Below are 13,471 nucleotides of genomic sequence, written 5' to 3' on the forward strand. Positions count from 1 at the left end.
GGAAGGGTCTAAGACCATCCAAAATTTGCCACTGCCTACTTTTCTCTCTTTTCATCTCTTTGGAGACTCATCTAGGATATGCATCTGGGTGTACATGTGTGTGCATGTGACACACTTGGCTTTATTTGACTACAACAAAGGAGAGGGAGACCTATGAGCATCACAACTTTAAGCCTTCCACTCTGGGCTTAAAGTTAGGTTCTACCAATGTCTATGACCCATTTTTCTGGAAGAGATGGGATGGCTTGCAAGCTGACTGGAGACTGCATTTACAGGGAAGATTTCCTTTCCTTGTGTTTTACAGTTGAGAATTAGTATGTTATAGACAGACTTTTTTTTTTCTATAGGATGTGCGCACTCAGCAGAGAGAGAGACAGAATCACCCCAGAGTGGGGGATGGCCATGCCACGATCCTCCTCCAGCCTCCTCTTGGGATTTTGGGCATGTACTCACACATGCCCAACATGCTTTTCAAGCCACCTGATCTGGGACTTGAACTGTGCAGTTGACCATGTGGGATCCAGCACCCTAACCTCCATGCCCCCTGCCGACCCTGGACAAACTTTTTGTGATCCTCCATTTTACTCTATTGGCAGCCTTATCAGTGTATTAGTTCAAAAATATTGTGTAGCCCTCTCATCTACATATCAGTCAACTCCTGATATCTAATATACATGGAGTAGAAAGATAAGGGTTTTATATGTCTAAAACCTTGTGTCCTGAACTCTGAAACTTTTTAAATAGAGAGTTGAAGTCATGAAAGGCTAAGTCTTTGTGGACTTGGAAAAGGACCCAGATGAGTACACCAGTGCCTTTGGGGAATGTTTAAAAGCTTTGAGTTATGGAATTTCCATCATAGTTCAGAGAAAGGAGGTCAGGAGGGAGTGGAGCATGAGAAGAAAAAGTGAAGGCTGACTCGTGTTGAGGACAGTTTATGTGTGGGTGTGTGCACACACTTACACCCGTGAACACTATGTGCTTGCTATTAGGGAAAGGGAGGAAAGGATTGTGAAGGTAAATGTTTTCTTTAATCTCTTTGCAGAGAAGAGAATGCATTGAGTAAGACGTTATCTCATGACTGGTCATCTGTCATACACAAATACTCAGTGGGACACTATAAAACTCTTTAAATTTAAAGGATGCAGATAGGACTATTAATTTTTCTTACCAGCTTTGACAGTTACCTTAGTATTTCTTTTCCATGATGGTGAATTTACTGAGCAACTTTTACTTTCTTTGATTGGATGAAATGTTCTCCTAAGAACTTTACATGATTTTCCTAGCTGTGCATTGTGTAGTTGTCCTCATCTTTCACTATGTTGTACTCACTACCCAAAGTCTGTCTTTCTCTCCAGGGGTACAAGTAATCACTACCTCACTGTCCAGTCTCAGCTCAAATATTCCTGTATGGAGCTGTGATGGTCTCCTGGTCCATAACCATCTTTCCCTCTGAACTCTATGGATATAACAGGTGCTCGATAAATACTTGACAGTTGTCACAGTTGTCAGAGAAATTAGTTTTTGTTATTGTCATTAAGATCTACTTTCTTCCAATACATACAATAAGAAAAGACAATTGCTCCTACTTAATATTTTTCTGACTTAACTATTTTTATGATAAATAAGCTTCTGTTTGATTTAGAATAAAATTAGAAACATCCTTGGAATGATTGAATATAACTACCCCACAAATGCAGGAATTTTCTATAGCGCTTTCTTATTAAACCATATCTTGGGACCAGCAGATGGCATAATGTCTATGTTGCTGGACTCCCATGTAATTGACTGCAGCTCAAGTCCCAGACCTGGAGGCTTAAATTCACGCTAGGTGTGTGTGTGCATGTGCCCAAGATCCCGAGAGGAGAATGGAGGAGAAGGGATTGTGGCATGGCCACTCTCCTGGCGGATGATTTCTTGCTTTCGGTCTCTCTGTCTCTCTCTGTCATTCTGGCGAGCACATGCACCCCATAGCAAAAAAACCTCTGCCCTCCCCCCAAAAAATCATATCTCTGTATATTTAGATAAGTCCTGCAAATACTTGGAGGTTCATCAATAAAACAGGGATGATAGTAGTATCCATCTTTATTAGCTAAGAAAAGATTTGACAGAAAATCTAGGATAGTGATGATCTAAACAAGATACAATTTTATTTTTTTCTCCTCCAAATACAGGACACAGATACCCAGGCTTCTTTCTTATGTCTTTGCTATTAAGACAGTCATTATCATGTTTACTTCACAATCCAAGATAGCTGCCACAGATCCAACTGTCACACCTTTCTTCATGACGAACAGAATGTAGAAGAGTATACTTTCTCCCTACAAGCACACTTCCCAGAAGTTTCAAACCATTTTTGCTTGTATCTAATTAGCTGCTTCTTAATACCATGGCCACATCTAAATTTAAGGGAGTCTAATAAAGGGGTCATATTTCTGGCTAAAATTAAAGGTTCTATTACTGAAGAAAATGAGAATAGATTTGGGGGCACTATTAATAGTCTCTGCCACCCCGCTAATATTGCTATTATAAACATTAAATGAGATTGGCACCAGCAGATGGCATAATGGTTACGTCACTGGACTCACATGTGATCAATCGCAGTTTGAGTTTCAGACACAGCCACCTGAAACTCATGCTGGACACATGTGCGTGGATGCCCAAAATCCTGAGAGGAGACTGGAGAAGAGATTGTGGCGTAGCCATCCCCCCTTCCCCCTGGGGATGATTTCTTGTTTTCTGTCTCTCTGTCTTTCTCTATTTCTCCAGTGAGCACATGCATCCTATAGCAAAAAAATCTCTCTTAAAAAAAAGATTAAATGAGATTATATGTACTGCATTTAAAACATGCCTGACACATGGTACATTTTCAGTTAAGTATTAGCCACTGTTTTTTGTAACTAAGCTTCATAGACAGTCACCCACTCACTCTATTAATTTGCTAACATATATTGAATACTCCTGATGCTGAATAATATGTCTGTGTTTAAATCTTTCTATTACCATCTGCCAAGATAGCTTGCCCTTTTTTGAACAGCTCTAAAAGTTAGGGAATTCTCTCTCAGACTAAGCAAAACTTACCTCCACAATAATTCTTATGTCTTGATCCTGATCATACCTTTTGAAACAAACCAATTTTCTCATTCCAATTTTTCACATAAATGAAGACAGTCTCTCTGTCTCTCTCTGTCATTCTGGCGAGCACATGCACCCCATAGCAAAAAAACCTCTGCCCTCCCCCCAAAAAATCATATCTCTGTATATTTAGATAAGTCCTGCAAATACTTGGAGGTTCATCAATAAAACAGGGATGATAGTAGTATCCATCTTTATTAGCTAAGAAAAGATTTGACAGAAAATCTAGGATAGTGATGATCTAAACAAGATACAATTTTATTTTTTTCTCCTCCAAATACAGGACACAGATACCCAGGCTTCTTTCTTATGTCTTTGCTATTAAGACAGTCATTATCATGTTTACTTCACAATCCAAGATAGCTGCCACAGATCCAACTGTCACACCTTTCTTCATGACGAACAGAATGTAGAAGAGTATACTTTCTCCCTACAAGCACACTTCCCAGAAGTTTCAAACCATTTTTGCTTGTATCTAATTAGCTGCTTCTTAATACCATGGCCACATCTAAATTTAAGGGAGTCTAATAAAGGGGTCATATTTCTGGCTAAAATTAAAGGTTCTATTACTGAAGAAAATGAGAATAGATTTGGGGGCACTATTAATAGTCTCTGCCACCCCGCTAATATTGCTATTATAAACATTAAATGAGATTGGCACCAGCAGATGGCATAATGGTTACGTCACTGGACTCACATGTGATCAATCGCAGTTTGAGTTTCAGACACAGCCACCTGAAACTCATGCTGGACACATGTGCGTGGATGCCCAAAATCCTGAGAGGAGACTGGAGAAGAGATTGTGGCGTAGCCATCCCCCCTTCCCCCTGGGGATGATTTCTTGTTTTCTGTCTCTCTGTCTTTCTCTATTTCTCCAGTGAGCACATGCATCCTATAGCAAAAAAATCTCTCTTAAAAAAAAGATTAAATGAGATTATATGTACTGCATTTAAAACATGCCTGACACATGGTACATTTTCAGTTAAGTATTAGCCACTGTTTTTTGTAACTAAGCTTCATAGACAGTCACCCACTCACTCTATTAATTTGCTAACATATATTGAATACTCCTGATGCTGAATAATATGTCTGTGTTTAAATCTTTCTATTACCATCTGCCAAGATAGCTTGCCCTTTTTTGAACAGCTCTAAAAGTTAGGGAATTCTCTCTCAGACTAAGCAAAACTTACCTCCACAATAATTCTTATGTCTTGATCCTGATCATACCTTTTGAAACAAACCAATTTTCTCATTCCAATTTTTCACATAAATGAAGACAGCTATAAAGCCACTTAGTGTTCTTGCTCCAAATAGGCATTTCATTAATTCATCATTTATCTAGATCACTAGTTGTCATATTTTTTCTATAAAGAACTGGATGGTTCTTTATTTTTGCTTATATGAGCCTGGGTTCTGTCATAATTTCTTAACTCTTTAATTAAATGGCAAAAGCAGCCATGAATATGGCATAAATAAATAGACTTGACTCTGTTCTAGTAACATTTTATTTAGAAAAACAGATGGAAATCTAGATCTGGACCTTAGGCTGCAGTTTGCCAATCCCTGATTTAGCACATGAAAACCCATCAACAGGGTTATTCCTTATTGATATCCCCCTATCTTGAAGCTGAAAACTTATTCTATGTCACTGCTAATTCTTCTTTTGCCTTTTATTTCTTTTTCTTGTCTTACTGCTTTTGCTAGAATTCTAACACCTCCTTTATCTTCGTAGCTTTGCTTCCTGGTCAGTTATTTTCCTAATCGTATTATCTATCACAGTGCAACTCTAGCATAGACATGCTAGCTTGACAAGTCTTCTCTTATTCTGCCTATACAACCTTTGATTTCTCTCAGCTAGCCCTTCAATCTCTCCAGAAACCTATACACATTAAGAAAAGAAGAATCCTCTTTTCATTTCTTTCTTCTTCAAACTTGTTAAGAGTATGGTCTTCATGTAGTGCTTCAGGCTTTACTTAACCAATCATCTAATGCACACTATAACTTTAACCCTAACTCAACCCAATCAGTTTCCCTTAAACATACTCAAGGCTGTCCAGGACTGGTAGGTAGAAACTTAAAATCTCTTGATGGGCCAGCCCCTGCTGACATATAAAATATGTGTTTAAGTATTGTGTTGTCAGAAAAGTCATGACATATTTTTCTATGCAAAAATGCATCATGGGGACCAGCAGATGGCATAATGGTTACATCACTGGACTCCCACGTAGTCGACTATAGTTTGAGTCCTGGACCTGGTGGCTTAAAACTCATGCTGGGTGCATGTATATTCTTGCTCAAGATCCCAAGAGAAGAACAGAGAAGGGATTGTGGCATGGTCATCCCCTCTAGGGGATGATTTCTCTCTTTCTGTTTCTCTGTCTCTTTCTATCTTTCCAGCAAGTGCACATGCCCTATAGCAAAAACCTCTCTTCAAAAAAAAAAAAAAAAAAAAAGGTGCATCATGACTTTCCTGATGACCTAGTATAATTTAACAATGATAATTTAACCAACTCTTGTTCATGCAACTGAAATTCAGAGAGTTGATCCCAGCTGTAGAACTGAAATTAAAATTTGAATGGTCTTGGTAAGGAGAGTGTGTATCTGGAAAAGTAGACTCCACACCATGTCACTAATACAACAAAGCTCCTGTGCCTTGGTTATCCTCTCTCAGTAAGATATTTACAAGCCATAGAATAGAATAACAGAATAACAAACATTGCATGGAATTTTTGGTTTTCAAAGCATTTTCTTCCCAACATTATGGATTAGGTGATTTTATTTCTGTTTTGCAGAAGAGGAACTCAAACCCCAGAGTGGTTAAAATATTTGCTGGAGGTGCCAGAACCAATGTCTGGCTGTTTCTCTTTATGAACTTCCATATTTGCTCTTCACTGAAAAGTCCACTCACCTTTTTAGCTAATTTCTACTGTCTTTCAAAACTCTGCTCAGTTGCCATTTTCCCCAGGAAATATTTCCTAGAAACCACTTCCACCTCATCCCATTGAGATGTTGTAGCTCTGTGTTAATGTAGATTTCAACTCTATTTGCACTGTAACTTGAGTGGTCATTTATTAGCTTCCAAAGAAAGTGAGGGAATATTTCTGCCATATTTGATTTTTAGTCAATATATGTTTGTTGAATAAAGGGATGGCCTGCAATGGAGCCCAGTCTAGTGCTCCAGGGAGTCAGCTCCTTGTGATGTTGCTCATTTTTTATTATAGCTGGATGTAAAACCAAGACCATTGCTTCAGTCTTCAGCCTTCCAGAGAAAAACCCAAATGCTCCTAGCAGCCATGGGTCTTTGTAACTATAGAACATCAGAAACCCAAACCTATGTGTTTCAGACTACATAGAAAAGAAAGCAACATAATCTAAGATTAAGAGAGTAGGTTCTGGAGTTAGGCTTCTTGGGTTTGACTCCTTTCTCCATCATTTTCCAGCAGGATGATCTTGGCAATTGCTTTAGCTTTTTTATGCCTTGGTTTCTAATCTTTCATATGTGAATAACAGAATTTATTTGTATTAATTACTATATATTTAACATTTTTGAGCTCTTTATTCCTTTATGTTAATGCACATTTCTAACTGGTATCATTTTCTTTCTGCCTAAAGGACTTCTGTTACCATTTTTTGTAGTGAGGTCTCCTAGTGATGAATTATTTCAGCTTTTCATATCCGAAAAAGTTTTACTTCAGTTTGATTTGCTGAAGACATTTTTGCTGGGTATAGAATTCTAAGTCAACAATATTTTTTTCCCAACACTTTAAAGATTTGCTCCACTCTCTTTCAACTTGTATTGTTTCTAAAGAAAAATCTGCTGCCATTCTTATCTTTATTCCTCTTTACTTAATGTGGCTTATTTCTCTAGTTTCTATGGTGTTCCTGAAGTCTCAACTTTTTCTCTTTTACTCAGGCATACTGTTGAATTCTATCTGAATTACCCTTCTCTGCCCTTAAGCCTATAAATTCTCAGAAATAAGCTAGGACATTTATAAGGGGACACCTCTTTTTTATTTTCTTTTAGAGATAACTGTTTTGTGTTGATCAATGTCTGTAAAACAATTTTTTCACTGAATTTTTTATTTAAGGTGGGAGGATAAATCTGGTCTTTGTTATTCCATTTTGGCTGAAAGCAAAAGTTATAAAATGTTAAATCAGAAAAATAAATTCTTAAAATAATAAAACTAACTTCTGTTTGCAAAACTTCTTCCACAAAGTTGTTCTATATTTTGTATTAGCTTAACATTATGATCTCATTTTTTAAAAATTTGTTTAGTGCCACAGTGTTTGACATTATTTATTTTTTCTTACAGGAAACAGGAAACATTAAAACTGGATTTTGAAATCATTACAAATCTATAATGGATCAGAGTTGCAGAATGTAATCCTGAATAAAAGTCTTCAAAATTTTCGCTTAAAATAACAGCTGAAGGAAAATTTATCTACCACCCTAAAATCCTGGTCTAGACAAATTTATTTATAATAGAAAGTCATAACTGGGAAGGTGTAATGACTTTCAACACACCTCAATGAAAGAAATAGTAATTTTGTTTCTCAAAAGGATCTGTTGCATCTGAGATTATTTTAATGATCACTTTGTAAAAATCTTGACATGATCACCAGGGAAGAAAGACAGAGCAATCACTGAAACCTGGGAGTTGGTCAAGATGACTTCTGAAGAAATGGCAGCTTCTGTTCTCACACCTGTGAGTCAGAGAAAAGTGGATGTGTCTGCTCAGTCAGCTGCAGGTGAAAGTCGTGAAAAAGTTTCAGAAATCACTATTCCAAAGGCACATACTGTCAGCCAGAGTGGGAAAACTTCTCATACCATCTCTCAACTGAGCAAATGTAAAGGAGAATCTTCTGGAAGCAATTTGCCCAAGGTTCTCACAATAGTAAAGGAAAACATAGTAAGTGATGAGAACAGTAATGAAAAGTGCTGGGAGAAAAGCATGCCAGATCCTGTGAAAAACCTTAACATTAACTGCAACAGCACATTGAGAAACCATCAGCCTGGCTGTCTTCAGAGCCAGTTTTACAGAACATGTGACTCTGTCACAGAGGAAGGCCCTTGTTTGGAAACTGGAATTCCTTCTCCACTGGAAAAAAGGGTGTTCCCTGGAATTCAACTGGAAATAGATGGATCTCCCATGGACATTAGTCCTTTAGGAAGTCAATCAGCCATCGTAGACACCAGCAGCACACATCCTGACAGTAATGTGGCAGTATTTCATTTTCATTATCAAGTTGACAGAAGAACATCAGACACTTTCTGTACCCTATCGGAAAACTTAATTTTGGATGATTGTGGAAATTGTGTACAGCTTCCTGGCATTGAGGGGGAGCCAAAGGAAACTTACTTGGCATACACTTGTAGACTGATGGAATTGGCAACAAACTGTGATAATGAGAATGGGCAGCTACAGTGTGACCATTGTGACTCGTTGAATGATCAGTACTTGTGCTTCGAAGGCTCCTGCCAGAATGTTGACATGGTATGTTCAAGTGATAGCTTTTGCAGGGAGGATTTTTCTGACAGTCCACCTGCCAAGACCTTTTTGAGCCATTTTGAGGATTTCCCTGATAACTGTGAAGATGTAGAAGAGGATTTTTTAAAAAGCAAAAAGGAACGGTCCACTTTGTTAGTCAGGAGATTTTGTAAAAATGACAGGGAAGTTAAGAAATCTGTGTATACTGGCACAAGAGCAATCATGAGAACTCTGCCTTCTGGCCACATTGGGCTGGTTGCTTGGAGTTACATTGATCAGAAGAGAAATGGCCTCTTCCTGCCTGGTAAAGTGATGGAGCCTAGGCAAGGCAGGAGCCAACATCTGTCAGAAGCCCCATGGTATCTGGTAAGAGTTCAAGTTTCTCCTCATCATTTCTTTAAACTTGATTTTTTTTTTTTTAATGCCAGAGGGTATGTGAGTTCATTAGAGACAGAGAGAGAGAGCAGAAAAAGCACTCTTCAATCTGATCATGTAAGTCTGGTCATAGCACTATCTTTTTTCCTCCAATTCTTTATCTGATCAGGATCTTGAGCACATGTATACATCTGGTGTGTAAGAGCTGGGCCTAGGACTCTAACTCTGGTAGCCATGTGGTATCCAGTTTTCTTTGCACAACACCTAACTGCTGTGCTACAGAGCTTGCCCATAACATGATCTTTTTACATTCTAAATTTGCATTGTCTTAACTCATAGAAATTTTAAAAATCTTTTACATTATAATTTTTAGAAGCATCTGTAGGTATGAAAAAAAAGGTACTATAGTAAGTATGTTTTAGATAGTTATCCAATGGATACTTGTAAACATTGTTGGCTTGAAACAATATAACTAAGAAACAAAGTACACAGATTGTACATACATCATCAGGAGTGGAGGAATTAGGAAGATTTCCCGGTAATACAAACGTGCTCCATCTATTGGTTATCTAGTTGTATCCTTCAGAGGTAAGTCTCTGGATCCTCTTCTATCATGTAGTTCATTGTTGTTTTTAGATTTCTAGACCTAAAAGAACTTAAATCTAATTTTTATGTTTTCCATCCAGTGGTCCCAGTTTCTTTCCTCTTAAACATTTTTTGTGCCATGGTCCTTTGGCAAATCGATGAAACCTATGACCTCAGAATAACACTTTCAAATGCATCAAATGAAAGAGAATGAATAATAAAGGCCAAATTATGTTGATAAATGTTTACCAAAGATTTAAAAATTGTAGTATGACAATTTAGGTGCTTCTTTATTAACACACTTAGTAATGCTATCTAATGCTATGATAGCTACCATCATTTCAAAGTAGGGATGGATGTAAGTAACAAATGATTTTTTCTGTGAGAGAGAAAGTGAAGGGGGTGAGAAAGAGAGAGAAAGAGATGCTTCTACCTGGACCTTCCTGCCACAGTCCACCTTCAACCTTAGCCATACTGGATCACAGGCATGTGAGCATGCACCTGGCACGTACAGGGATGCAAACCCAGAACTTGTCCTATGGGTTCAGCATTACAGAGCCTTCATTACTGCTGTTGCCGTTGCTTTGGCTCTGACCTCCTTGATTTTAGCACTGTAAATTTCACATCCTGAGAAACCCCTGGGCAAAATTACAGCAGTTTATCACCCCAGATATCAAAAAGATATTTTAGATATCCAACTCACATGTAATATGCTATGGAAATATCTGTGGTTTCCACTGGTGACAAGATCAGTTACTGCTGCTGCTACTGAGCTTCATTGCCCGTGTCCATAATTGAAGGAAATGCTAAATTTCTATTTGAGATTAATGGAAATAAATATTGATTTTTTTTTTCCCAGTCTGAATTTTCAGGTCCTCTGGGTTCTTTTTTTTTTTTTTTTTTTTTTTTTTTTTTTTTTTTTTTTTGCCAGAGGGAATATCTGTGGTTTCCACTGGTGACAAGATCAGTTACTGCTGCTGCTACTGAGCTTCATTGCCCGTGTCCATAATTGAAGGAAATGCTAAATTTCTATTTGAGATTAATGGAAATAAATATTGATTTTTTTTTTCCCAGTCTGAATTTTCAGGTCCTCTGGGTTCTTTTTTTTTTTTTTTTTTTTTTTTTTTTTTTTTTGTCTTTTTTATAGTTTGCCAGAGGGTGTGCATTTGTAAGAGATAAAAAGAGAAACAGAAGGAGAAGGAAAAAGCACCCACAGTGATACATGGTCACGCTTCAGTCCTTTCTCCTTCATTTCTCTATCCTGTAGGGATTTGGGGCAGCCAGGCACACACGCCCAGCATGTTTTTCAAGCTGTTGGGGCTGGGACTCAAACCCAGTTGGCCACGTGAGATCTGGCACCCTTAATCACCAAGCTCTGGAGCTAGGCCCCAGGTTCTCTGAATTCTATCAATAGACCCCATTCTTATGTTAAGAATCCTGTTTTAGAAATACACATGATCAGGCCACCTGCTCTTGGGCCTGATCTTTCCATCTAAGGATAACACATGTATCTCCTCACTGGCTAAATAAACACTCTTGGTTCTCTCAGCCATCCCCCATGTAGAACTGCTTCTAGAACTCTCACAGTCCAGTTCTTCACAGGCTCTTACAACAGTTCTTTTAAAAACACCCACTCTGGAAAAGCACCCTTTTTATTGAAATACAGCTGCCATGTTTTTACTTTCATCATTATCATCATAATCATCCTCAGTCTTGGTAGCTAACATTTGCTGAGCATTTCACTTCTGCCAGACAGTGAGCTAAAGAATTTACATTTCATTGTCATCAGTCATCTCAACTACTCTATGATATTGAGAGATTATTAACCCATTGTATTGTCAAGAAAATCGAGTCTCTGGGAAGTCACGGATGTTGTCCAAGGTCACTTAGCTGATAAGAGGTACAGCTAGCATTGCAATCCAGGCAGCTCACACTCTTAGGTGGTTTCTCAAAATCCAGTAGGAACTAAAATTTGGGATAAGCTATTGTCTGAGTGGTCCCACTCCCTGATGTTTGTGCTATCGCAGACTCAGCCGTGTTAGATCTGCTGATTCTAACCCTGGTTGTGTGTTCCAGCCCATGTCTTGCTCTCAAGCCAGACCCTTTGAATCAGAATCGCTGGGGTAGGGCACAGAGTGAATTTTTTTTTTTTTTTGAGTTCCCCAGGACATTCTATACAGTTGAGAACCATTAGCTAGGAGCTTAAACTGAGCTCTTTGCCTTTTGATCAGGATATTTTGGGAACATTCACTCTGCCCTAAAGTCCCTGACACTTGTTGGGCTCCTGGGAATGTTAGGGCTGACCTGGAATCCTGCCTGAAAAGTGACAGCCAGTGAGCTCATCTCTGTCCTCAGCCAGTGTCTGTGGATTTATGTGTCTCTTTACCTGATTCCACATGAAACCTGAGTCAAGGAGAGGAGCTCTTGCCTGGCTGCCTGTCCTACTCGGCACTCTGATGACTAGTCCAGAACCTTCATAGCTTGAAATTGCCATCGAGAGCAACATAGCTCTTCCCCCTCCCCTTAAAAATGCATTGGTTTTTTTATAATCATGGATCTTCAACAGTGAAAGCACAACAAAGATGCAAATACAGCATCCTGGGAATGTTAGGGCTGACCTGGAATCCTGCCTGAAAAGTGACAGCCAGTGAGCTCATCTCTGTCCTCAGCCAGTGTCTGTGGATTTATGTGTCTCTTTACCTGATTCCACATGAAACCTGAGTCAAGGAGAGGAGCTCGTGCCTGGCTGCCTGTCCTACTCGGCACTCTGATGACTAGTCCAGAACCTTCATAGCTTGAAATTGCCATCGAGAGCAACATAGCTCTTCCCCCTCCCCTTAAAAATGCATTGGTTTTTTATAATCATGGATCTTCAACAGTGAAAGCACAACAAAAATGCAAATACAGCAAAGTGAATGGAAATAGGTGCTTCAGAAGCTTTATCGTCATTCCCCTGTGACCGTTGTGGACCCGTAAATGTCAGAAGGCGGCCTGACGTGCCCTGCTTCCTTCCACCTTCCCTTTCTGCAGCACTGCTGCTCTCTGGGCATGCTCACCGCTTCCTAACTCAAACCTGTCTTTTTCAGTCAGTCAGAGGCCCTGGGATGGTTCATTTCCCATGAAAAGAATCAAAGAGATGATGCATTTGGTCTCCTCCCTGCTGGTTAGCCTCCAGAGGCTGGGAGGAGGTACCACACCCCTGTCAGAATAGACTCTAGGACCTTTTGCCCTCTCCTTTCTAACCAGGCTCCGGAGGCCATTGGCATTTTTATTAACCCTTGAGGTACAACTGAGGGACAAGTTTGCTGTCTTATCCTTTCTTATGGGGGATTTCTTAAAGTCCTTCAAACCACACCATGGAGGAAAAGATCAAAGCTTTTCGTAGTATGGTGTTCTCTATACTATCTTGCTTTTTTTCTTTAGAATCTGGTGGAAATCCTTCACAAAAGTTGCACAGATGAATTATAATCACTCTCCCCCAGCTTCTATGAATTGCTTCTTTGAATTAAAAGATGTGGACCCTCGTGGTATGTTCCTGTTCCTGTTTTCCGATTAGTACATGGTGTTTATCTTGGTTCCCTAATCAGAAATAGTCCCGACCTTTTTATATGATCCATAATGCAAGCACAGTGCCATATACCTGGGAAAGAAGGACCATGTCATGATTAGAAACATGATCTCTGAAGTCAGTCGACTTCCATTCAAATTATGACCCTGATTATGACTGACGACTGCCCTTGTCAACTGTGGTAAGTTGTTTGAACTCTTTATCTTTATATAGTTACCTTATACATAAACTAAGAGCAGTGGTATCATTGTGGACATGAAATGAAATACTACCCTCCGAGGGCTGACAAGGACTGTGTGCTACAGGTGTCCTGATCATAAAT

At 39.0% G+C, this 13,471-nt stretch overlaps 1 protein-coding gene across 2 annotated transcripts in view; it reads left to right on the forward strand.

Moving 5' to 3' along the window:
- PLCE1 (phospholipase C epsilon 1) overlaps positions 1-13,471 on the forward strand; it is a 318,188-nt gene that overhangs the window by 26,522 nt on the left and 278,195 nt on the right. For both annotated transcript variants that reach the window (XM_006147651.3, XM_014587535.2), the window contains exon 2: positions 7,446-8,987. In XM_006147651.3, the coding sequence (XP_006147713.1) occupies positions 7,800-8,987 (1,188 nt within the window). In that variant the 5' untranslated portion in view covers positions 7,446-7,799. The remainder of the gene's footprint in view (positions 1-7,445; positions 8,988-13,471) is intronic.

The sequence above is a fragment of the Tupaia chinensis genome, unplaced genomic scaffold (assembly GCF_000334495.1).
Source record: "Tupaia chinensis unplaced genomic scaffold, TupChi_1.0 Scaffold000217_1, whole genome shotgun sequence".
Lineage (NCBI taxonomy): Eukaryota > Metazoa > Chordata > Mammalia > Scandentia > Tupaiidae > Tupaia > Tupaia belangeri.